At 29.0% G+C, this 27883-nt stretch overlaps 1 protein-coding gene and 3 long non-coding RNA genes across 4 annotated transcripts; all 4 read right to left on the bottom strand.

The window, feature by feature from the left end:
• Window positions 1-13068: 13068 nt before the first annotated feature.
• On the bottom strand, window positions 13069-16949 carry LOC115882815. Its single transcript, XR_004050269.1, has 6 exons — window positions 16860-16949; window positions 16437-16605; window positions 15962-16086; window positions 15260-15434; window positions 14588-14760; window positions 13069-13215 (listed from the first exon to the last, which is right to left on the bottom strand). It is a non-coding gene; the product is annotated as an uncharacterized LOC115882815 (long non-coding RNA).
• A 32-nt stretch (window positions 16950-16981) lies between these two features.
• LOC115882881 lies at window positions 16982-17612 on the bottom strand. The gene is made up of 3 exons (XR_004050277.1): window positions 17430-17612; window positions 17090-17364; window positions 16982-17028 (listed from the first exon to the last, which is right to left on the bottom strand). It is a non-coding gene; the product is annotated as an uncharacterized LOC115882881 (long non-coding RNA).
• Window positions 17613-17673: 61 nt separating this feature from the next.
• LOC115882754 lies at window positions 17674-20660 on the bottom strand. Its single transcript, XR_004050242.1, has 4 exons — window positions 20538-20660; window positions 18604-19318; window positions 18051-18324; window positions 17674-17945 (listed from the first exon to the last, which is right to left on the bottom strand). It is a non-coding gene; the product is annotated as an uncharacterized LOC115882754 (long non-coding RNA).
• Window positions 20661-25453: 4793 nt separating this feature from the next.
• LOC115882776 (vacuolar protein sorting-associated protein 33B) lies at window positions 25454-27836 on the bottom strand. The gene is made up of 3 exons (XM_030901017.1): window positions 27557-27836; window positions 27107-27501; window positions 25454-27044 (listed from the first exon to the last, which is right to left on the bottom strand). The coding sequence occupies exons 1-3, from the start codon at window positions 27706-27708 to the stop codon at window positions 25771-25773; spliced, it is 1821 nt and encodes a 606-aa protein (XP_030756877.1). The 5' UTR covers window positions 27709-27836; the 3' UTR covers window positions 25454-25770.
• Between the last annotated feature and the right edge of the window lie 47 nt (window positions 27837-27883).

The raw sequence follows: 27883 nt of genomic DNA, 5'->3' as shown, positions 1-27883 counted from the left end.
AATACTAAAAAACTGAATTTTGTATGGGCATTAGACAGTGTGATAAAAAGTAACACCTTAAAAATGATATTTCATTTTTTAATAAATGCTTATTTATAACTACAGAGACTTTAATTTGATAACTTATTATTATATTGATTTCTGACTCAAATCCACATTTATTTATAATAATTTAATAACGAACACAATTAAGTATGTAATTAATTAGTATATGGGCGCAAATAATGGTGTTATATTTAATTAATGGTATACTCTTTTATAAAGATTTAAATAGTTTTCTTTTTGCATACAAATGGGCTAGTAATATTATCGTTTTGCTAAAAACGATAATATTACTAGTCTGTACATTTTGTACATTTGTTGCTTTAAAAACAATCTAAAATGTCAATATTCCATTGATATATTGATAAATGAGGTCTAAATTATAAGAAAATGCATTTTATACGAAAACTTGAAGGGATAGGTAAAAAATGGTATAATACAATTTGATAGACAATTTAATTGTGCATCTGATTCTCCTAAAATATACAGGGCATTCCATTTAAATTAAAGAAGTTATTGCCGTTTGAAGCTAATAATTATTTAAAATAAATTTTTAGACACTCTGTATAAGGTAGTATTATTTTTATTATTGCAACACAATAACTGATCAATAAATAAACCTCATTAAATATTTAGTATTAAAAACATTGATACCCTTGGAGAAATGAAGCTTTAAAATTTTTACTGCAATTTCACAAAATTGAAAATATTTCAAAAACGGTAAGGTTTAAGTATAATAAACCTTAATCAAATTTACCTTTATTTTAATCGTAGAAACTAAAAATGTAATAATATACAGGGTGTTCCATTTCAAAAAATACAACTTTGATATTTTTTATTTATTTGGGACACTCTGTATCTAGTAAAAATATTTTTAAATTGTAGCTCTAATAGTCCTTCAACGAACCCCAAACTTACAATTTGTAAAAATCTCATCGTTTAGCTACAATACTCCGTGTCGTATGTGGTGAACAACCCTGTATAATTACAACATATTACTTTTAAATATTTTTATATTTTTTGCAACGTTTGAAATTGTTTAAAACATTATATTTGACGTTTGAAAAAAGAACATGTTCTGTTCGGAGTAAAAATGACTTTTAATGTCTCGCCGCAAAAAGTATAATTTTTACTCCTAATAAAACAATATACCGTATGATCGAAAAAAAAACGGCGTCCAGTTGGCTTGGAAATGAACATTAATTACATTTCCCATATAATTTTATATATATAAAATGACAGCGAACTTCATTTCATAGCCATTGCCGACGCCATTTTTAGTCGATAATATTGTACTATTTCTGTACAAATGTTATTATCTGTTGTAGTTGCTGAATTTTTGTCATAAAAATATTTTGTATACATCTATATTTTGTAAGCGTTTTAGTAGAGATTCCGAGCACTACGTTTACTGAGATGTTATGTTTAGAGTCATTTCTTTTTTCATTTTAAATATTTTTTTGTCGTGTCTAATAATTAATCAGCTAATTAAGAATTTTTTTAGTAGGTAAAAAAGAATAATTTATATTAACACAGAGTATGGGGCCACTCTTGGGTTCCAAAAATAATCATGTTAGGTCTTCAGTTTGAGATTTTCACTGATTTTTTTTTATAAATCATACGGGTTACAGTAGACCATATTTTAAAGCCAGTTCGTAGATATACACAGGGTGTTTTTAATATATTTTTGCTTTATATTGGTAGTAGATATAAACAAGGGTAGTAGGTATTTAAATGAAATGTTATTCAAATTTTAATTCTATTGATATTTTAGATTTTTCCTGTAGATTTTTAAAGCTTTCACAAATTTATAAAGTCAAATTTTTTTTTAATTGAAAATATTTTATATAACAGAAGATCAAAACAAATTATACTAAAATACTTTATATGTTGCTAACTAAATATAATATAATGTCTTTCTCTGCTATTTAAATAAAACACCCTTAATTTTATAATAATATACTCCAGATATTTGAAAGTAGTAAGTAATTACTACTTCAAATTACTCAACACAAATAAATTACATTAAATAACATTCTTATGAGCTGATACTGTTGTTTTGTATGCATCTGACAAGCTTTTTCTGGAATAATTTTTTTAATTAGCACTTATCAATTATCTGAACTAATTTTAAGGCTGTAAACTGATGTTGTTTTGGAATCTTTAAATATTTAGTCAGTGATGGGATTAAGATTTGTAATTTGTAATGATTAATCCATCACTGTAGTCCAATAGAAAATTGCGTAAATTAATTATATAAAGCTCATTTTACATAGAAATATCATCTGAAAATATTTATCTCAATTTCTTTATATTTGAGTATAACTGGTTGCCTAATCGATTCTTGCTCAATCAAACACCTTAAAAGTTAAAATTTGTACAATAATTAATATATTTGTTTATTGCTTTCTAAGTAAGTATTACTTTCAAATTTCAATTTGAAAAAAATCGTTTAAATTACTACAGGGTGGCTCAGTGTTAAATAAACTAGGTGTTCTAATTGAGATTTTCACTTCAATCTTTTTATTACAAAATATGCCGGTAATATTAGAGCACATATTAAAGCCATTTAAAATTTCAGTTAACTAGAAGTTTACCTTGTTATTTAATATGTTTTTTATTTCTTTATCAACTATTCAGTTCATTTTTTTTTGTTTAATTTTAATTCATGCGATGAGCGATTAATTAGTTTATGCACTTTTTAATTTTATATTAGTTTAAATGGAAAATAAACAACAAACCTTGTAAAAACTTCCATTGTTATTATTGTTAAAATGTTTATTTAAATTGTAATCAAGGAAAAACTAACGGCTATGCTCTAAATTATAACGCAATGCTTGGTATACTCATGTGAATGATATTTGTCACTTCCTCATGAGTGGGTATTTTCCGTCATTTTATCATTTCCACTTTGTGTGCTTTATTGAAAGTACTGGCGCTTTCTAGGAAAAGTTTATCAATCAATAATGTTGCAATGACTCTCCAATTGAGTTTTCTCGCTCATTAGTAAGGATAGGACATTGCGATTTTTATAAACTTGATTTTTATGAAAAATAAAATTGCCACGGTCCCCTTTTAGTTTCTATGATACAGGGTGATTTTGAAAATGTTACAGTTTCAGATACATCTCCTATTTCAGTAGTCTGACAACATATCAATACATTTCAAAACATATTGCTATGGAACTTCTTTTTTAATTTCTTTAAATAATTTAAATAGTTTTTTTTTAAATATCGACTAATGTTTTAGTTATCAACCAAAATATTAAGTAAAGTATTAGTTTCTATTAATGGGACAGCCCGTATATTTCTCAGGAAATTAGTGTATCTTCTCACAAGCCACCATAATATAATAATAAGTCACAGTTTTTAATTAGAGGTAAAACAGTTTAATACAAATTTTGTTACGCTGACGAGTATTCGAGTCGATGTAAATTCTGATGATCTCTAATGGACAAACGAAGCACTTTTTTATAGAGGTAAATTGTGTGCAATTACCTTATTTTGATTGACAACCTGTACATAAAATATATAAAATACACCTTCCGTTGATAACTGAAGAACATAATTTCATCTGAAAGATTATATGATTACCTGTGATTATATGATTATATGTTTTTTCTTTGTTTTCTTTACTGTATATTTTTGAACGGTGTTGATTAATCCATTCAAATGATTTATTTAGTTCTTATCAAATATACAGGGTGTCTTATTTAAAAATTAACTAAACATGGTCTTGATAGATAAAATTAGATGGTATTAGATAATGAACGATTCGTATACATGTTACGCTAACGATATACGAGGGGTGTCTGACGATATACGAGGGCAGTCTTCTTCTTATCGTCCTGTAGCATGGAAATTAAGAAGGCTATGTTGATTTCGCTTAAAAATAACTCAAATTTACACAAACCGCAAGATTCTATCTTTATTAATCAAAATGTGTAGTTTGGAGCGTAGCGTTTAGAGTTAACGGCGTTAGAGTTATAATGATGGCATTTGATTTTTGGGTTGATGACATTTGATTTTTATATAAAACATCATCGATTGCCATTTTCAAGCCAACGCTGACGCCTTATTTTTGCGATAAATTTTATTTGTTGTTTATTTTCCTGTAGCAGCACGTTTTACGAACTCGCTGTAAGAAACTTACAGCAAGTTCTTACTTCTTAGAACTTGCTGTAAGGGGCAGCGCATTCTAAAGGCCGGTTTATACGGTGCTGCTGAAACGCATAGTGTAACACCGCACTAAGGCGGGTTGACGCCGTCCAAGTGTACTTGGACCAAGTGCTGCCATATAAGTGTAGTTTATGGATGCTGCGCGCATCTCACTTGTACGCTCTTTGTATCGTATCAACTGTTTTATCCAAGTTGAGTTGGAAAGCTTATCATCCTACAAAGCTTTCCAATTCGACTTTGATAAAATAGAATCAGCTTGCAAGTGAGGCGGGCACAGCATCCATATAAGTATACTTTTATGGCAGCATCCAAGTGTAACTTAGTCTAAGTCAACCAGGCTTTAGAACTTGCAAAACTTACAACGTGTTCTTAGAACATGTCAAAAATACCTGTTTCTTTAATGTAAATTGTAATACCTTATTCTCTCTCTTTAATGTAAATTTTATGTTCCAAATATACGCAAAATGAATTTAATATTCGTTTTTTTTAATAGTAAACAACTTAATCAGGTCACTAGTCTATGTGGCGCCCTCTACTGTCAATGTACTGAACTAAAGTACATATGCACTTAAGTTCCGGGCATTAACACCAGAGGGCGCTACCAGCATTTTTAGTTCCGGGCATTAACACCAGAGGGCGCTACGAGCATTTTTTTTAGTTTCGGGCATTAACACCAGAGGGCGCTACGAGCATTTTTTTAGTTTCGGGCATTAACACCAGAGGGCGCTACTATTTTTGTTAGTTCCGGGCATTAACACCAGAGGGCGCTACCAGCATTTTTTAGTTCCGGACATTAACACCAGAGGGTGCCACATGCACAAGTTTAAAATAAAACAATTATTTTCATTTCAATAGGTTTATTTATTTATAATAAATTACTACATACACAGACTCGAGAAGGATGGATTTAAACAATGATTATTTATTTTATACTGGATGATGAAAAGTACCTACTATGTACAAGAGTATACATCCCACTGTAGTTGCAAAAGAGTGTTATCTCTCCATTAAGCCCGGCTGACACGGTACAGATGTACTTCGATCAAAATACACTTGGATGCTGCCATAATTGTCATATAAATATACTTAAGGATGTTGCGCGCTTCTTACGTACGCGTTTGTATGGTTCATATCAACTGTTATATTACTCAAAGTCGACTTGGAGAACTTCATAACATCTCAGTAAGTAGGCTTGCTACCGACTTACTTGGATGTTACAAAGCCTTGCAACTCGACTTGGATAAAACAGTTAATAAGATACAAGTAGCGTACAAACAAGCTACGCGCGTAGAATACATATAAGTATACTTATATGGCCTCCAAGTGTACTTGGTCCAATTACACTTGGACCGTGTCAACAAGCCTTTAGTCATAGTCTCCTAAACTCCTAAAGTCTAAGGAGGCCATGACTATTTAGCTCAAGGATGTTTATGAGCGAGATATCCTCAATTGCAACCAAAATGGGACACTCTGTACATGCGTCAGGAGTATCCATTTTAGTTGCAATTGAGGGTTTTTTGACTTATTAATAGAACCTAACAGTTTCTACAAACTTGAGTTACATTTAAGTGAAACCAACATAGCCTTCGCAGTTTCCATGCTAAAGATGATAATAAAAATGTTGCATTTCAGACACCCCTCGTATCTCACTAGCCTGATATGTCAAAAAGATAAAAACGCATTTTTATAAAACTATTTACGTAGAGCCCAGAGGCTTATTTAGTTTTTCTTTTAAGAATTTTATAGAGAAAGTATTGACCAATGTTTACTTTGTTTTGGACACAATGGGACACCCTGTATATTTGCAAGGGAATCTTTTTACAAGCTTCTCAAAGTATTTTTTAATGACACAGTGTCATCTATTTTTAATAAGCTTTTACAAGGACGAATTAATTTCGTAATATACAGGTTGTCCCAATTTAAAATAAGCATTGGTCAAAATTTCAAAAATAGAAACTAATAAGACCACTGGATTCTTCGAAAAAATCATAAAATTATAAATAACTGTGATACGAGGGGGTCTGACATTGCCACATTTTCAAATTCGCCCCGTATCAAGAATACTAAATGGGCTAGCAAATGTAACTCATGTTCGTAAAAATCGGAAGTTTTTTTACGAATAAGCCAAAAAACCCACTAACTAAATGGAATACTCCATATACAGGGTCCCGCAACAAACAGTAGGCCGAGCATCGATAGAGGTCATTTATTCAAGAACTTAAGGATTTTATTGCACAGACGCATTAAGTGCAGACCTAAACTGCATGTGTATAGTTTGTCCAACGAGAGGATACATGGCAGTGACAGTTATGTCAGTCATTTTAATCCACAAGTAAATTGTACTTTCTGTCATTTTTTGGATATCGTCTGTCAAAATTTTCCCTAACACGTTGAAGAGATCTTACTGAATACAAGAGAAGAGCGTTGCCAGTCGATAGTCTAGAAGGCGCAGTAAAACAAAATCCTCGTTTTTTTTGCAAATTTCTCGAAATCTTTACCCTTAAGGCAATTTTTTAATCTCTAGCTTACGTTCTGCCCACCCTTAGCTACGCTCTTGCTGGAACATATTTCCCGAAAATATATTAACTTGTACACAGGATAACTAAAAAAAGTGCGAATGTAAAGTATTCCTTTCTTATCACTGTAGAAGTTTTGATAATTCCAGAGAAATAAACTAACCAATAAAAATATATACATTTACAATATATTTTAAAAAATAACTAAAAATCTACAAATTGACGCCTTGAAGTTAAAACTATACTCAGTGTTTACAGTTGGTTCACACTAACTTTAACATGAATATCGTAATCGTACATTGTATAGGGGGTTCAAAATTCGATGCCGAACTCGCTAAAATTTCTTATTTTTTAAAAGGAACGCACTGAAATATTGACACGACTTTTTCACCCAATAGTTTTTGCCCTGTATTTTACTGTTAAAAAAACCCAAGAAAAATTACTGTATGTTTTTAACCACCTTCATATTAAACGTTGAGCACCCTGTATAGTTATAACATTTATAATCGTTAGTACAGACCTTGATTATAGGTACAGACCACCTGTAGTAAATACTAAATACCAAGCATTGTTTCTATTTCAAGCCTTGGTATTTTTATTTTTTTTAGAAAATGGCTGCAAAATACAATAGATCGAAAAAAAAAACCGCGTCAGCGATGGCTGTTAATTATATGGGAAATATCGATGTTCATTTCCCAGCCAAATGGACGCCGTTTTTTTTCGATCATGCGGTATATGTACAGAGTTTTCAGAAATATTTAGTGCGATACCTGCAAGTTTCCCTATTGAAGGTAGAAGAAACCTTTAAATGTAGGACATGTAAGGTTTTACCTGAATCGCCAGAGAGTGAAATAAAAATAAACAAAAGACGATCAGAATTATTCTAAAAAATTGTATAATTTAATTTTTTATCGCACTAAATGTCTGAAAAACCTGCATCTATATTTTATGTACTTATTTCTTTTGAACTATCAAAACAAGTTTAGTGTAAAAACGTGTAAAGAGGGCCATTTAATACATCCACACTTTTTTCAGACACCCTATACAACTGAACATAATTTCCTGAAATACGACCTAGTGCACGTTTATGGTCTGCACTTAAAATTAACTTAAGACGCTTTGTTGCAGGACCCTGTATATTTTTTACTGTGGTTATCAACACTGTCTATGCCATAGGTCTATGCCAATTACACAAAAACCCTATGTCAAAATACAGGGCGACCCGGTATATTAAAAAGACCTAATATAATTTTTTCTGTTTGCGATTTTTACCCCAATTTTTTTTACAAATGTGGCCAATGGTAGCGCACATGTTGAAAATATTTTTACACATGTACAGGGTGATACAAAAATATTTTTGCACTAATGTTGTTGTAGTTTTCCCTTAAAACTAAAAAAAAATTATCTATAATAATTTATAGAGCTCATACTTTTTGTACCATTTTTGTTTAAGATTTTACTATTAATTTAAACTGAGTTATTTTTTAGACTTTATATCGTTGGATAAGGTTGGATAATAAAGTTAAAAATTATTTTTGACTTCAATTTCTAAATAAAATAAATACATATAGTTTTGAAAAAGACACTATATACTTCAATTTGAAAAACAAAATAATAGTGATGTTATTTAAAATTTGAAAATTTCTATAGTAAATCTACAGAGCAAACAAAATATAAACCTTCCCATTTAAAAAACTGCAACATTAAGTGTAAAATTATAGTAGAATCACCGTGTAATATCTATTAAAACAGTTTGCAAGAAAGAATGAGGAAAAAGATGTTAACTTGATTTGAAGATTTTTCGGTATACTGGATCACCCTGTATACAGTATATATTGTAAATTATCATATAAAATTAAAAAAAAAATATTACAATTATTTAATAAAAGAAAAAAAATTATAAGATGCAACTGATTGGAGGTTTTAAAAAGATTTTTTTAGAAAATATAGGCAACCAACAAATCATCTTAACTTACAAAAACCCGAAAAAAAAAATTAAAAGTTTGATAACCACAGCAAATAGGACACAATAATATTTATAATCAATATTAGGTGTATTCAATCAAATTGAGGAGTGTTTTATCTTTTTTTTCTTTTAGCACAATCAAAAACATCTAAAAATTAGAGCAACAAAACCAATACCAAATAATATTATAATTTAACAATTACCTTACTCTGCAAATTAAATTATTTAATTAAATATTTGTACTGAAAAAAAAACACATTATATTGATTATATTACATATAAAAGTAAATTGTAATATTAAAAAAAATGTAACAGTTAAGTTTTACATAAATATAGAACAATTAGAAACAACTGCAAAACAACAATTAGATGTACATGTAGCATCCATATATTTATTAACAAAATATAATTTGATACTAATTATACTGTGCTTTTATTATTAGATGAAAAAATAAATATATATTTTTTATTAACTCTGTTTTTTTTATTGTTATTCTAATGAAATAATTTTCAATATTTTACAACGATCTAAATTTTGTATTAAGAAACAAGGTAAGTAACAATAGTAACAATAAGCTAAAAATATTAAGTACCTATAGAAAAATGTATTAGCGAAAAAATTACTCTAAACTCAAACAAGAATGATTATAATATTTAAATAATTAACGTTAAATCAACAAAATGAAATATTCAACTAAAAAAAATAATGACTGAATTTTTATCCGACTTTATATTTAAGAAGCGTTTGCAAATAACTAACGTCAAACACAAAGTTTTTAAGTTGAAATATCACACAAAATATTAAAAAAGAAATGCTATAATAAACAGATGGTGCCCCATGTACTTCTAGTTAGCTAACTACAAAACTTCAGGTAAGAAGAGTGAATATAAAATAAATGCGATAATAAATATTATTTAAAAAAATAACTGGTTAAAATAAATTAGTTTCGCTCATTTTATATTATGGCGAATGCGCTAGGCTATCCTAGAATATATTTAGTTAGATACAATATGAAATATTCAACTAAACAACTAACTGTCTGTAAAAAATAAAAGAATGTGTATTATATTTACTTTAGTATACAGGTTGCCCCGTTTTAAAAACATACATTTCATACCAATAACATAAAAAATTGACAACTTACAACATTTTTGCACTGTTAAAATTAAAAAGCATTTGTGATAATCTTTAAAATCAGAAAAAATGTGCTATTTAATACACTCCTAATATACAGGGTGTCTTATTTAAACATTAAACATGTTTATACCAATAACTGTAACAATTGAGAGCTTATGACACTTTTGGAATTAGGACAAACAGCAATGTTATAGGTATGTAAAAAATAAAATAAAGTTGTTAAGTTAATTTGTATTATGTTATGACAGATGCGCTAGATTTTAGAATATACAATAAAAATCGGTATTAGCGACTGTTTCATGACACACCCTGTACTAAAGTCTTTGTTGAATGAAATGCGCAACTAAAAATGTCAGTCCACGTGTGCTATTTATTTATTATCGAATTTGTTCCATTTCGCTGTATTACAATTATTACATTATTATTATTACAAATACATACAAAATGGCTTACGTTATATAGTCTGTTCAACGAGCCGAAGAAGATTTTGACAGAAGATATCCTTAAAAATGACAGCAAATACAATTTACCTGTTAATTAAAATGACAAACACAACTGTCACTGTCAGGGATCCTCTCGTTGGATAGACTATTACACATGACATAAAACAATGCAAAATAGTAGGTATATCGATTTATTAGGAGTAAAAATTATACTTTTTGTGGCAAGGCTGTACGTAATAAAAAAATAATAAAATAATAATTAATTAATTAAATTTCCTAAATTTCATTTTTACTCTGAATAGAACGTGCTATTTTTTCAAACGTCACAAATAACTGATGCAACGATTTAAACACAAAGAACGATGCAAATAATATAAAAACATTTAATAGTTATTTTTTATACAAGACGATAACATGGCATTTTATCGTCGACCGAAAAGATTAATTCAAGAGCGATGAAATCGCGAGTGAATTTATTTCGGGAGACGAAAATGCAATTTTATCGTCGTGTATAAAACAATATTTCTTTCCATAGCGAGTTACGTTTTAAAAAATATTCAGAAATTATTATTTCAAGGAATTTATTACGAGTAGAAAAAATATTGTGCTGGGTTAGCGTTGGTTTCTATGTAATTTGACAAATAAATAAAGCTGTCTCTTTAGTTGTCAGTTTTGAATCAATATTTTTTAATTCTCTTTCGTGTCGATTGCTGATTGAATTGGAGCCAGAAATGGCCAGAGAGAAACTAATAACTAAAGTGAGAGGGCTTGTGGAATAGGGCATTTCGTAGACAAGTTTATTTTGTTACCGCGCATCCCAGACGCGCATAGCGTTTAGGCGGTCAAAAAAGGAAGTTTTCAACTTTGCAAGTTAAACATTTGACAGGATTAATTAGATTGTCAGTAGCTTTTTCTATTTCTTAGCTCTAGAAGGAGATAACTAAAATCTGTTGATAATCGGAGTAATAAATTGTTTTTAACTGAATGTGCCTGTTCTTTTAGCTTGTCAGAAGAGAAGATTATTGTCATTATTGATTATTTCAGGTTCCACGATTATTCGGCATTTTTGTAATTTTTGTTTTGTGGTTGAGATCCAGAAAAAACGTTTCCTTTAAAGGTTTTTTAAGGTAATTATTTTAACATACCTAATAGTAATAGTGAGTGCATATAATAATCGTACATTGCTAATTTACATAAGCATAACCTATAGGATAAATCCGATTGTAAAAATAAAATATCACATTCTTTTCTGATACCTATGGAACGACTAGGTATTATACCTGGTACTATTACCAGTAATACAAATTATTTTCTTCAACTGATAGGTTCTTGTTATAGAATAAAGTCTATCAAAAACATTGAATACCTGCGGGATACCTACAGATACTCTGTGCGAGCTCCCATCCGTGCTTCCCTGTTCACTGCCAACCAAGTTAGATAAAAAAGATATTGAAGATTGCAGCCTTGAGTTGGCAAGGAGTATGGAGTTAAATAAATTATTATGTTCCTACACAGTATTTTATTTATAGGTTTTAATACTTTAAAGTCTAATAATAAATTTTCGTTGTCAACAAAATAATCTAAAAAAACTACGAATATTTCTTATTATAAGCTTGAACGATTAAGATTCGGTTCAAATATACAAATTTTAAATTTTTGGCGCCAGTATATAGGTATGAATGCAACCTACTATATCGGTAATGCGCTCATAGTTCGGGTTAGACGCCAAAGGCCGCGCCACTAACACAGTCTTCAAAAATTAACGTTGATCGGTCTCTCTCACTTTAGTTATTAGTGTTCTCTCTGGAAATGGCTCAAAATGAAATAAGTAAATTACCAACAGATATTCAGGCTGAGGCGACAAAGGCCATTTCCAAACTACTTCCATTTAAATCCCGAATAACTTATGAAAATGAATACAAAAATTTTCAAAAATGGAAGCAATTAAAACGCGCGAAAAAAACAAAAGAAAAAAAAAATATGAACACATTTGAAGACAAAATGGATTATTTTACTAAAAATAATCATTCCAGAACTTATAAAAAATGATTAAATCGACCATTAAACTATTAAATTATCATCTGATCGTAGATATAGTTAGATAAATTCCATAAAATTTAGTTTGTGTTAATACAATAAATAAAATATTAAAAAATATAAACTTTGGAACCAAAATAATACTTGTGTTCATAGAGTTATAGTGACGCAGCTGCGCAAGTATAAAATTTATAATTTTGATAATCCGAAATAAATGAGTAGCTTAGGAAATTATAAATAGTATAAGACAAAACTAATTAAAGAAGTACTACTATAAATAATTGGTATTGATACAAACTAATAAAGATTGTCTTTAATTCTATTAAAACAATTTAATTAATAATTACAATATCTAATGACCTTTAATGAATGCAAAAATAAAAGATAAATGAGATTGAAAAAAGGCTTAAGAGATGAAAAATTATAACAGATTACTATTACATTGCTCAACATATTTTTCATAAAGATTAATGCATAGATTTTAATGATTTAAAATTAATCAAACATGCCTCAAACTAGAGGCAATTAGATAATAAATAGAGCATTAAAATAAATAAATATAAAGGCAATATAAACAGAGATAATGGTCCTATTTATAAAATAAAGTATTGTTCTTAACTAGTGTTTTATTTTGCAAAGGTTTAGGAAAAAAAAATTCTGTCCAGATTATCAAAATTTTACAAAAAATTAACATTAAAATGACGCCTGATATAATTATATAGTAAGAAGACAAAAACCAATAAACAAATTTATTGAAACAATAACACTATTAATGAAGCTAACGAACCTTGGTGAGGCATTGAGGAGTATTGAGTCTGCTTTATGTTGAGCGAAAGAGGAAAGTGAGGAGTAGGAGAAACTGTTGATATCCATTGTTAAGAAAATGTCGAGATACCTAAAAAATAAAATAAAAATAATATTAAAAAAATGAATAAAGCGATCTATGTAAAAATTAAAATAAATATATTTTTATTAATGCAATAACTATGTTATTTTATATTTTGTATTGTTAGTTACCCTATGAGAAAAAAAAAGCATCATAATGGCTTTTAAAATAACAATTGATGACAATTATTTCTGCCAGGTAGACCACAATAATATATCATTTATAAAAAATTGGTATAAAAACTTGTAAAAAATCAAAGAATAAAAAGTTAAAAAAATTCAAAGTTCAAATTTTTTTAAGTTAAGGGTTGAAAAATAATTGGAATGTTTGAAAACTTTTTCCTTTTTTTTAAATTTAAATATTATTTTTGACAAGGTTTTATATCAATGTTTAATGAATTACATAAAGAAATAGACGTTAAAAAATATATATTAAAAAAATATATAACTATGTAAAAAGTAAAATAAATACAGGGTGTCCCAGAAATAAGTGCAAATATTTTAAGTGGTGGTAGATCTCGATAAAAGAAACATATTTTCTCTTTATCGTTTTTCAAATAAGTCCAAAATAACGGAGTTATTTTACTTCGAAAATTTCCAAAAAAAAAATATTTTTTGCTAAAATTTTGAGAACCACTAGATCTTTTCTGGATTTTCTCTTGAAAATTTAATCTAATACCTATGTTGCCATATTATCAAGAAATTATGTTTTTTAACTAAAAACTAAAAAAAATTCCAAAATTTTTTTTAAGAAATTTCGAATTTTCAAAATTTTTTTTTCGCAAAAAAAACCTCATAGACGTGTTTCTGGGGTTGAACTATACTACCAGTTAAAATATTTGCACTTATTTCTGGGACACCCTGTATATATTTTTATCGGCAAGCACATTGATTTGTCAAAGCTTAAAAAGTATAAATATGTAAACGAATTCAAAAAGTACGTCCTTCCTTAAATTAATAATTTATATAATCTCTGAGAAAAAAATCAGCATCACAGTGACCTTTGGAATGACAAATGATAACAATTTCTACCAGGTAGGCCGCGATATATATCATGCAGAAAAAATTGTCATAAAAACTTATCAAAAATTAAAGGATAAAAAAATTAAAAGAAAGCAATGTTTATATATTTTTATGAAAACCTTTGCATAATAATCGGTATGTTTGAAAACTTTTTATTTTGTTACATTTAAATATTACTTTTGACAAATTTTTATATCAATTTTTAATAAATGACATATAAAGGAATACATATGTCAATATATATTATAGGAATAGATGTTGGCCTCATAGACCTGTGCAGCTTGAATATTATGAAAATTTATCATAATTTTCAAGCTTGTCGATGAAATTTAGTAAGAAAAAAGAGATAAATAACTTACCATTGATAAAGGACTGCGACCACTTTTTAACAGCTATTAAGTACAGTCCTAAATGGACTTTCTGAGTCTTTTCCTGCAAATTTCATTCCATTTAAAGCTTTCGACTGTCCACCATAATATTTGCAGATAGTACGGCTTGTGGATTTTTAACAGCCAATTGTCCCATCTTATACCTAAAATTCCAAAAAAATATTAATTAAATTTCTACTATACTAATTTTTGAAGATTTTTGAAAACAAGATTAATAAAAAACAAAACAAAAAAGACTAATCAAAATTATATTTATTAAAATATATATTTATTGCGTTTATTCTAGTGGGAACTTTAATATATCGTCAAGGTGTGTGTGTGACGAGTTCTGTAATTTCAAACCAGTTTTGAATAGCGAATGTTGACAATTTGGCGAAGGATTTTTTTTAAATAGTTAATTGTGTGTTGTAATCGGTATAAATTGTGACAAAATAAATCCGTTAAGTATTTTATCCTGAGTTTAAATTAGCGGACCCACGGAATCCATAACAATATACAACCAGTAATACAGTATCAGCATTTTATTTTGTCCTGCCTATTTTTAATAATTGTTAGCTGTTCTAATATTGGAACAAAAGCGCTCGAATATTAGAAAATTTTAAAAAGTCCAATGAAATTTTATAAGATAGATAAATAACTTACCATTGATAAAGGGCTGCATCCACTCTAACAGCTATTAAGTACAGTCCTAAATGGTCTTTTTGAGTCTTTTTCTGCAAGTTTAATTCCATTTAAAGCTTTTTGATGTCCGCCATAATATATTATTTGCAACTAGTACTACTTGTTGACTTCAAACAGCAATTATCCCATTGTATACCTAAAATTCAAAAAAAGTATTAAGTAATTTTTTAATGAATCAATTTTAAAGATTTTAAAAAAATATATATATTAATATTTAGAACTTGTTTAGAACTAGGTCAAATCATAAATGTATGGCTATTATACCAATTTAAATAAGTCTCAAACAATAAAGATCTTAAACAGACTCTAATAAAAAATAGTTATAATTTTTATATTAATATTAGCGGTTTTAACGATCGAAAAAAATATAAATAAGGTATCTGCTGTACTAAAAATATCAAAATAAAAAAATGAACTTATTTTTACCATACCGTAATTTTATTGTGCTATCTTAGTGGAAACTTTAATAATTATTAAAACCAGATTTAAAAACTGCATTTTTGTCCAAGATCGCTGATATGCAACCAGTAATACAGTGGCTGTATTTTATTTTGTCCTGCCTTTTTATTATTGTTTTAATGGTTTAATTGAATACGATGGAAAATTTAATATTTTTATAAAATTTTTAAATTTTATAAGAATAATTTGAGAGGCATAACTTACCATTATTAAAAGGCAACAGGTGTTAAGTCAATCCAGTGAATGTCATTTTTCTGTCCATTAAAGATTATCCATTAAAACTGGAACTTGGACTGGAAACGTCCATTAATACCAATTTGTATTGCTTACTAAAAATTCAAAAAATAAATAAGTAAATTTTTATAAAGTCAGTTGCTTCACACATTTTGGAATAAAAAAATATGTTTTTTTAATATGTTAGGTAGATATTAAAAAAATAAACGCAATAGTAACTCTTTAAAATATTGTCAAATATGCATAGATTTTTACAAAAAGAAAACATACTAAATAAAATTAAAATTGTCTGATACAAATTTGTAAATAACTACAAAGATTGAAAAAAAATATATTTTCTTTTCAATCTCAATCTTATTTTATTTTGAATTTGAAGCCTACAATTTTGTAGTTAAATACAAAAATTGTAGCCTTAAAAAATAATACAAAAATAAAAATAACTTACCATTTTCATAGCGCAATGGTACCGAAGGCCAATCAATCTAAGTACTATTGATTGTATCTTGAAATTGTCATTTGTAGGTAAGATTTTCAGTATCATTCCATTCAAAAAATTATGTACAGTTCTAACTCATTTGCAGATTTGTCGCCCAGTACATCACTCGAACAGATATCTAAAAATAAACAAATATTAATAAGTATATTAATTTGTATCAATGTAGAAAATTAAAATAAATAAGAAAACATTATAATATCAATATAGATCGGCAAAATATAAAATTAAGTTGATTTGAATAAAAAAATTCTAATAAATTTAAAACAAATTAAAAAGTTATTAAAATATACATATTATGTGTAAAATATGTCATAACTTCCAAGCTTCCCAAAAACTTTAATAGAAAAGAAAATAATGTGAAAAAAAACTTACCATTTTTGAGAGATATCTGCGATGTTGAAGTCATTTGTGAGCCTTTTCCCAGTTTAAATTATGTCAAAACTTCTTGGATGTTTTTGATAATTCATCCAAGTTGTTATATTCATCCAAGTTGTTTAATACATAAATAAATGAAACTTGATGTCCAAGATACCAATAACATCTATAAAAAAATAAAAGTTGTGATAAGTATTTATTTTTTGTAACTAGATGAAAAAAATTACCTTGATACAGTTGCTCCAAATTTCATTCAAAAAACTTTCGTTACAGTGAACAAAATCCTCCTCCTTTCCTCAAACATCTTCTATCTCCTTTCCTTCTATTTCAAAGCAATCCTCTTCCATCTTCTCTGCCCTCTTCTATTTTCCAAGTCTCACCAATTCTTATTCAACTACTTATATAACTAACTTATACAAATTTCAGGCGTCTTACAAACATTTTTTAAAAAGGGGGAAAAGGGATATAATGCTACAACAAACGACTACGCTAGCGCACCTACCTAAAAAAAGAAAAACACTTTTTTTAGTCAGAGAAAATGATAAATATAAAGTTATATAAATTTACCTGATGGCATCTAGAACATGGCCCTAATCCTGCTGTTGTTCCCCAAAAAAAATCATTCCAAAGCAGTTTAGTACTAAAAAGATTTATGCAGGAACAAACTGAATTTAATTTTAGTAACAAAAATAAATTACTAATACTTTAATTCTAATTATAATGTAAAATTACATTATTTACTAATTTACATTTAATTAAAAATCATTATTTAAAAAATTAAATAATATTATCAATTTTAAAATAAGACGAAAAATAGTTATTTTCAAATATAATAGAAAAACAATATGCTACCTAATTGTCTCTTTGGAGTTATTTTTTTATTACCCTTTTATTATTGCTAAAAAAACTTTATATTAAAGCCTTGTATAGAGTAAGAAAAAAAGTAAAAATGAAATATAAAAATTGCAAATTAAAAAATGAGTACTTAATGCAACATTCTGTAAATGTACAGAACCTAAAGTTACTGCTTTGGAACCACGACGCGAACCGACTTTTGAAGTTCTCCAAGCCATACTGTATCACCTGTAAGAGAACAAAAATTTTAGAATATTTTTAACAAATACATATGCTAGAAGAAACAAAAAACAAGCTATAGACAACAAAAAAAAATAATGTAAAAATACTCACCATCATATCTTGCTTAAGTTCATTTTCAGTCCCACCATAATAATTATACGGCGAAAAAAACAGTGGCGTCTCACTGCTATGGGGCACATCGAATGCCCCCAACTCCATGGACTTCGGTCGATCCTGTAGAGTTGACAATAAACACGTTTTCCAGGTATTCGACGGTGCCTGGAACAATCCGAAATTTTTGGGACTGATCATATGCAGCATGTAGATAGAACTTCTGACTTCTTCAATCTTGCTTTTTAAAATCGCGCTGCGAACCCGGGTTGTCCTAAAAAAATGAAAAAAAAAATTAGTTATTAAAGTAACTACAAAGTTAAATTAGAATTTAAACTTATATCTACTATAAGTTTTAAAAAAGTTGCTCTAATTACTATACAAGTTATTCTACTTTAAACTGAAGCTCATCTATGTTGTAACAAAAAAACTAAAATATACAACACTTATATAAAAAGAATTTTGATTGCTATATGGTGCAATAAAAAAGTTATTTGGTAGAGAGTACAGTAAAAGTTTATAATTTAATGTAATATAAAAAAATTAGACTTACTTTTAACAGGTTTAAGTTAGGCCTGGTTATGCTCGCCTCCTACCGACATTTTCTGCCTTCAAAATTCGACGAGGGGCAGACCAAGAGAAAAAACAAAAAAATGTTTCCACGACCCGCCTGCGAGTGTGTGCTGGTTGCCTTCCTTATGCAGATTCGACCCATTGGTCGACGATTAAGCCTCACCAGTCAGTTCCCATCCCAATTAAGCCGCCTCGTCTGGGGTCACCCTCGTCACCCGTCGGACGGACATCCACCGGGACCCCCTACAGGCGGACCCCCCTCATCATCTTCAATGTGTCCGATATCCCGCCCCCTGCCTCTTCGAGGGTCACGGAATACGTGCACGAAGAAGTCTCGGAGCTTGGGTGCCAAGTCGTATCCGGCCGAAGCCTCTAGCATTAGAACACCTAGCTCGTAAACCAGAGGGTGGTGACTCCCTTGGGTACCTCTGCATGCTACACAGGTCATCGATGCCCGAACATCAGGGTTAGGGGGTGACCCAAGAAGTCTCCTCTCTTGGGGAAGGCCGCGCCGCGCTCTGGAGTCATCTTAAGCCCGGGAATCCACACCGACAAAAACACTGTTAACCAACTGCATCAGCTAACGAAATTCACTAATGTTGAATTAGGAAATTTTATTAACCAACACAGAGAGCTAGCAATGCTCGTGTGAGTGGGGAAGGAGTGTGTGGTGTTGTAGTATTAAGAAAACGCGCCTAAAAAAAAGAAAAATTATTGGAATACCAATAAAAATATATTATCGAACACCTATAAAAATATTACAACAATATATAAATAGGATTATTTATTTTAAATGAAAAAAGAGATAATCCATTTATACCTCAGCAATATTTTATAAGATTTTTCCTGGAATATTATACCAAAAATGTCAAAAATATAAAGATGTTATATGATCTAGGGAAAGAATGGATATAAATTTGATGAATATGGTCAAAATCCAAAGAATTTTTCCATGATGTAACACATAAAAAAATAAAAATACACAAGGAGTTTTTAGAGTTGTAACATATTATTTAGAGCTAAAAGTTAAACCTACAGTGTTTCAAATAAATAAAAATTAATAAAGTTATATTTTTTTAACAATGAGACATCCTATATATTTTATTACATTTTTAATTTCTACTATGAAGTAAAAAACAATCGATCAAAATTTACCTCAAAATCATACTTACTGTTTTCGAAATATTTTAATTTTTATAAAAATTCAGTAACAATTGATTTATTTTTTCAATGCAAATTTACAACTAATACTGAATTAGCAAAAATCATTTGTCAACATTAATACTATTTTTTAACATGTAATATTACATAACGCGCTTTAAAAGAGAAATATATTTTAAAATACCAATATCAGAAATCATTACAAAAAAGCTGAAACATAAATATGTAGGATTCTTAAATAAAAAAAATACGTAATAAAATTCCTAATGAACCCACCTATTTAAAACTTAAATACAAAAAAACTACTCATTCAAAATATTATCACAGATATTAAAATGTGCATATTATATTTTTTTAAAAATAAAGAAAACTCTAAGTATGCCCTATAAAAAGAAATTTAAATTAAAAATAGCAATTTACAAAAAATCAAGACATCGAATTCCAAGAGGCGGCCATTTTATTTAAACATTTCTTGGCCGAAAAAATTAAACAAAAAATCAAAGATACATTACGTAATTTACCAAAAATGTAGTACTATTTTACCCGCTTATGTAACACGCAGTATAGAAAGTACCGAAAATACATAGTTTTACATACTTATCTATTAACTACGTATATTATTTAAACAAAATCCTTAAAAATTAATAACTTAATGGGGAACATTGAGAACAAGGCAGCCATGATGGATATTGCGAAATCCAAAAATATTAAACTAAAATATCTCAAAAAATACATAAAATTACGGGTACTCACTTTTTCAGGAGGCTAAGCAGGGCAGTAGTAACAGATTACGCATAAATTGTGTACACTAAACGCACTTTTTCGTCAGAAAATTTAAAAAAATCGATGCAACGGACGGGAAAACGTGCGGATCCTTCGATTGCAAACGACCAAAGAATGATCGGCATTGCCAGATTGAAGTCATTCGTAAAATTTAAGCTGCTCATAAAATTAATTTATTTATTGCTAATAAAATTGTTTATAGGAAAATTCTTGTAAATTAAGATTAATTTTGTTCTCAAAAGTTATTATTTACTCAATACGTTCCACTGAAATCGTTTTTTTACGTAAGGCAAAATATTTATTGTCATAAATAAGAAACAAATAAGTAATTATAAACATAAACACACAAAAATCATGAAATAAACATAAAATGAAGCTGTTTAAATACATTTTTAATGCTATAAATACATCGAAACCAAGAATAAAGGCTATAATAATGTGAAATTTCTACAAAACAACATTACTGGTACTTGTTTTACTAAAAATATAAATATAGAAATGACCCTTACTATAGTGACCCCACACGTGTCAGTGATCAATTTAAACTAATATAAATTCACAAAAATCACATACAGAAAAAGATTTTCGACATTTTTTAACAATCCGGCAACATTGAACGAGAATAAAATTCAAAACCTCCAAGCATAAAATCCTCCAAGCAACCGAAACTGACCAATCACGATCGAGTATTTTTTGCTCTTGGATGCCTAGATTTTAATTCTTTTTAATAAACATGGATGGTTTTTATTAAAATTTCAGTAGAATATGCTTCCACAGATGCTTCTTAAATTAATTAAACGATTTGTCTTTATTTGTATTTATTCCCTCCAGTATAAAAGATCATACAAAACTTATTTTATATTGAAATTATCTGGTACGCACATCATTAGATGAACTATAAAATCATGCATTTCTTTAATATTTTAATAAATTATTAAGAAACAAGTGTTTTTATTCAATAAATATCCCTTAGTTTAATAAGAAACTAATTCTATATAGTTAAATAGTAAGAAATATGAGATAAATTCAAATACGTTTAAATAACATAAAAATAAAGGTTTAAATAAAACGTTTATTTAAACGTATTTGGATAAATTATATAAAAAAAATTAACTTTATAAGTCTTTAACTTGACTCAATGTTGACAGCTCTAACCGGATGTATCTGTTCAACTTTTGGCGCCACAATTTTCAAATTTGAAATTTAAGCTGAAAAATCCTTTACTTACAAGAAAAATATATTGATAAGTACAAATTATGAGCGAAAAAACGGCGTCCAGTCGGCTGGGAAATGACGATTGAGTACATTTGCCATAAATTTACATATAAAATGACAGCGATCTTTATTTCATAGTCATCCCTGACGCTATTTTTTTCGATCATATAGTAGGGTATTATTTATATTATTATTTTAATATTTCGCACGTATTTAATATTATAACACGTGAACGCTTATTATGTATTTTCATAGTCAATAAAATTAAATAGAAATAAAACTCTAGATTCCTATAATTAATCTAATTGCTTAGATTATTTGTGTTATTATGCTACGTTTAAAAAGTGCTTTATTAAAAATTCTTTTAATAATAGAGAAAAAGATAAAATATAAAGCTTATTTTAGTCTTATCAACACTCTTTACTCTTCGATAAAATATATGTCTGAAATTGCTATTAATCCACTAACTTGATATTTTTAAGAAATTATCTTTGAAATTATGATACAAACATAATCAAAGTAGGTAAAATCAGGAGGGCACGTCTTATATTTTTGTATTACTGGTTGCATACCACAATAAACATGGAAAAATATATAATATAATAAATTATATGGTCTTAGATAATATGTTTCTAAAACAGCAGAGGCCCTAACTAAGTTTTATTTAATAGTTGAGCAATATTTGTGTATCTTTAATACATATTATTTTTGCTGTTATTGGTCTTATTGATTAATCACAGAATATATTAACTATACAGGGTGAGCCTTAAATAAGTGCAAATATTTTTAGAAGTAGTATATTTCGACATCAGAAACTATGACCCAAATGAAACTTCGTCCTCAGTCTGTAATTTTTTTCGCGAAAAAAAAATTGTTTGAAAATTTGGAATTTTTTGAAATATTTTTTTAATTGCAAGTTAAAAAACATAATATCTTGATCGTATGGCCACAAAATAGAAATCAACTTGATTGTTGATTTCTATTTTGTGGTATGGCTTTGGTATGGCAACATAGGTAGTAGATTAAATTTACAAAAGGATCCAGTGATTCTCAAAATTTATGCAAAAAATTATATATAGATTTTAGATTTTCAAAATAAAATAACTCAGTAATTTTGGACTTCTTTGAAAAACGATAAAGGGAAAATATATTTCTATTATTTAAGACTCACTCTGTATATTCTGTGGTTTACTAAACCATATGATAAAAAAACGCGTCCAGTTGGCTTTGAGATGAACAAATATTAACAGCGATCTTCATTTCATAGCCATCGCTGACGACGTATTGTACCGTATGATAAAAAAAAACGGCGTCCAATTGGCTTGGAAATGACGATCAATGACATATCGCTGACGCCGTTTTTTTTTCGAGCATATTGTACTTTTTAGTAGAAAATGTTGGAAGACTTTCAACTAAAACAAATGTAAGCAAAACAAATATTTATTGTATTACGATTACAACAGATTTTTAAGTACACTTTCCTGGCCAAAATTTTACTCAATGACGTCTAGAGATTGACCTCGCCAAAATTATCATCGATTGTCATTCCCCAGCCGTCTTTGACGCCGTTATTTTTTCGATCGTACGGTGTATTTGTAAGTTTCTGTAAGTAATATATAAGTCCCCTAAATGCAAAACTCGGTATTTGACGAAATTTTGAAAAGCGGGATTTTCGCGCCATTCCCTTGCTTATCATAACATGCACATTATCTGCTAGTTAGTAAGTTGCTAAACTATGTATCTGTATGCTACAAATATATTTGAAAACAAAGCTTAAATGCAAAACTCTGTATTTGCTCTCACTTGTCAGATGCAAAACTGTGTAAATGCAATTCGCCAATGGCGTTGCGCCTTATGTGGTCGCGTGATTAAGTGCACGTAGGCATGTTATGCATTATTATTTTATCTGGACTTGGTAAAGGGCAGTAGTAATAATTACCATCGCTCGTGTTTGCCATTCTTCGTTAAAATAAAAATAATAATGAATACCGCAGTTACACCTTGTGAAATTGGCAAAGGTAGAAAACGAACAGTAAACAGAGAGATGAAGACGCCTTAATTATTATGGAATAAGAAAATCTAGAACTTAGAATCTAAGCGCTTGTTGTTTGGAACCTGTTTCCTAAAGTGCTTGACTAAGAACCTGCATGTTTTTTAGTTTAGAAAAGTTTCTTTTTTCGTTTCTTGTTTGTAAGGATTATTATTATTATTCCAAGGACTTGGAATTTGAAAGTTTGCTTTTCAAAGTACGTACCTGTTTTGTTTAGTTAATTAGAAAATATTTTTTTGTGTTTAATTTGTTATATTATTATGTCTAATAAATAATGTTTTAGCACTACTTTGTGCCTCCAATTTAAAGAAAATTGGTTTAATCTGAAAGTAATTTTTAAATTCCACAAGTATATATTTATGGGTATGGGCAATTTTGAGTTGCAAACTGGATATTTTCAAAACAGAAGTGCAAAACTCGGTATTTTAATTTTAAAAGTTAGTTTTTTTAGTTTTTGGTAGGATTTCAAATTAAAAAGAATAGTAGCTTTAAATCAATATGACTAGAGTTAACTAAAACCAAGATTTAAAACAAATCCATATGTATTTTAATAAGTGACAATTTTTTTGGTTTCCTGAACATTTTCGTGACTAGCAAATACCGAGTTTTGCATTTAGGGGACTCATATTTTAAATGCTGGAGGAAGGACGACGCTACTATCAAGTTTCTACACCGGTTCAAAAAAATTGTAGATCCTGTAGAGGGCTGAAACAACGTCAAATATCTCGAGCACAGAAGAGAATAAAGTCTGGAGTCGAGGACAAGTTATGGGGGAAAGACAACAGTTTTATAAAATTTACATAGATCATTTTTCTTTATTTAAATGTATAAAGACATATAGTATTATATTTTGTAATACATATTTTATAAATATATCAAGTATAAGTACAAAACAGAGAGATGTATTTTTATTATTTTTAGACCACATCAATGTTGAAAATTAGATTTTTTAAAAATGTATACAGGGTGTTTCATAAAATATGACCATTGAGTAATCACACAATTCTGCTTAAACTGCTTGACGTTTAAAGCTGATTTTTGGCAAACGGATTGACTGTGGGGTGTAGAGGTTCGATAAGGAGGGGTTCCTCGAATCTCTAATTCCAAGAGGGTGAAAACGCCGCTCAAATATTACAATATTTGTTATTTAAAAAACAGTTAGTCTTTCGGGAAAACGCTTGGACAAGAATAATTTATTTGGTTTTTTTACATATTTTGAAATTTTTTAAAAAATCATACAGGGTGTTCCAAAAAGTTGGGTAATTTCTTAACCACGATTCTGCTTAAACTGCTTGACGTAAAAAGCTTATTTTTGGCAAACGAATTTTTCGAAAGTCAAATTCCAACGAGATGAAACTACCCCTCAAATATTACCAAGTTATATAATAGTATCGCCATATTGTTTTTTCTCATGCCGACATAAATGTGAGGAAATTTTATCCAGTTTGTATGTTAATGGAAATTCTTGCTTTGCTTTATCATCACCATTACAAATGATTAATTCGACGCGAACGAAGTCGCTGGTACACGCTAGTTAATTATAAAAGTGATCTACACAATTACATCACATAAAACATACATACAAATATAACAAATAGGTATAAGTACAAAAACTAGAGAGAACAAGATAGAAAAAATATAATTACTAAAAAAAAGTTCTGTATTTGTGTTTAAGTAAAAAGCCACCCAGTGAAGTGGTTTTTTAACATAAACTAGACTAACCAATAAAAATATTTGATGTTTTCAAAGGATATATCAACCCCATTATCAGAAACAATGAGTTTAAGAAAAAAATACTTCAGTAGTAAATATACCACTCATTAGGGAGCATGTTAAATATACCATTCATTAAATCATTACCAAATCCATTCAGTACAATACCACAATAAAAATAACTAGTTCAGGTAAAAAAAAACTGGATTGCACTTAAACAACATCCTAAATAGACAATATACCATTCATTAAATCATTACCATTGATCACAGCATCGCTCATTACACAAATCCTAGTACCCATCAGTGTTTCCAATAAATTACAAGCAGCTATTTCCGCATATGTAACTCCCCCCACCACATAAACCAAAACAGTCCTACAATGCAACGGATAACCATTATCATTTCTCACTGTCACTGATCCAAATGGCTCTAATTTTGACCTGATATCCTCCAGTGGTACAGCGTTCAGTACCATACCAGCAACTTGAGTTATCAGAGGTATGTATGCACCACCATAAACATAACTAGGACAGGTAGGATTTTTTAAGTTGATTTTATCAGGTTCGGCAGGTATTTGACGTAGATTTTTGGCGTTTATATAGAAGTTACTAGTTGAAAATTTAGGGATTTTTAAGTTTATTTTCCCTGGAATGTTGATGGTGGTTAAACTCTGGTTAAAGTCATCTATAAACCCGGCATTTATCAGATTATTATATGCAAATCCATAATCATAACCAAAATGTAAGAGAAATTTTCTCCAAAATGAATTTATTTCACTCCCTGTAAGTTTCTGTGAAATTGCAATCAAACAAAACAGTCTCAAAGACATCAATTTATCATTTTCAGTAGCTATACTCTCCTCTAAATAAGTTATATTACTAGATTTATTACTGTTTTTCATTATATCAGTTTCAACTTTTTTCTGTTTCTCATACCTATGACCCAAAGCGTTTATAATACTTTCAGCCGCTAGTAAATGGTTACTTATAAACTTCTTCCTTGACTTTGTTGCCTGTAATTGAGTTTGAACATATCTTTTAATCTCATCTAAAGCCATTTCTTTTGAGTACATCTTCTCAGATTTCAGTTCTTTGGTCAGGTTGCTCAAGACAGAAGTGACTTCAGTAAAAAAACGATTCTTGATGTCCGCATAAACTATATCCATATTACTGTTGAGTGTTATAGAGACTGGTTGTTTTTTAGGCACTGGATTGCATTTTTCATCAAAAACTGGGCCATCTTCTTCAGGGTTTTTACTATTTGTCTTGGTACTCTCACAGATGCCTGCTGTAACAGTATATACCTCGTTTAGAAGTCCTGAATATATTCCTGGGGTTAAGAGAGCACTCGTGTAGTCTACATTTCGATCTATGATGATTAAAGCACCGAATTCTGAGTCAATTTGATCTGTTTCGCCTCTGTCTTCGCATAAACTGTCATATTGGTTCAAAAGATTATTTGACTGGGAGCCTAACGCTAAAATGACTCTAGGTTTGCCTGAAACAAATAATAAACTTTAAATTTTAGCTTTGATCAAGATAATTTCCAACAATGGTTACCTGTAACAAAACAAAGCTGCCATAAGCTTTTTGATAAAACAGGAAGCAAAATGAAATTTTCATTTACAAAAAGAGTTTTGTACAAAAGTGGCACTTCTAAGCTCAGAATTCCAGTGTCCAAATGTATAGGCATCCATTGAAAACAATGTATCCTCACTACACTTTCCAGAAGACCATACTGCTCCAATTCCTCTTCAAATAAATAAGATATTTGTGGAATGCATATAATGTGAAATTTGTTATTTGGTGGATTTTCTATATCAACCTGCGCCCTAATTTGATCTACTACTTGACTGAAAACTTTTAATTCAGGATAAATCATATAAAATACTACATTATCACTGAAATTGGGTGCAATTGATTCAAGTTTGAATATTTTTTCGACTCCACTTGCCCTAGAAATAAAATAATAAATAGCTTAAAATCACAGGGTAATGTAGTCTTATTTACTTAAGCCATCGAACTCCGCAGACTCTTTCCAGAGGTTTAATGAGACGAGGTTCTATAATCAGGTATTTTCTGTTCGGATTAACACTAAATATTTTCGATAACTGAGCTTTTGATATCTCTTGTAAAGATGACAGTCTTTTAACAACATCCATTTTATGTGCTCATATGAAAATATTTACATAACACATTAATAAACTTATGATAATCCATAATAATTACAAACAAAACAATTATTTAAAATAATTTAGATTATTGACATTTTTTAAATCGGTTACGAGCATTTTCTTCTACTTTTTCGACTTTATAGCTGGCAATCTGGCTGGCAAT

This window comes from Sitophilus oryzae, unplaced genomic scaffold (assembly GCF_002938485.1).
Source record: "Sitophilus oryzae breed Bouriz unplaced genomic scaffold, Soryzae_2.0 scaffold_179_pilon_pilon, whole genome shotgun sequence".
Lineage (NCBI taxonomy): Eukaryota > Metazoa > Arthropoda > Insecta > Coleoptera > Curculionidae > Sitophilus > Sitophilus oryzae.
This window is presented reverse-complemented; position numbering and strand designations above follow the sequence as displayed.

Excerpts from the sequence above, each read along its gene's own strand:
- LOC115882776 (XM_030901017.1), bottom strand. The coding sequence starts at position 27,708 with ATGGATGTTGTTAAAAGACTGTCATCTTTACAAGAGATATCAAAAGCT. Across the intron at positions 27,502-27,556 it reads TGCGGAGTTCGATGGCTTAA|GGCAAGTGGAGTCGAAAAAA; the intron begins GTAAATAAGACT and ends TTTTATTTCTAG. Across the intron at positions 27,045-27,106 it reads GCAGCTTTGTTTTGTTACAG|GCAAACCTAGAGTCATTTTA; the intron begins GTAACCATTGTT and ends TATTTGTTTCAG.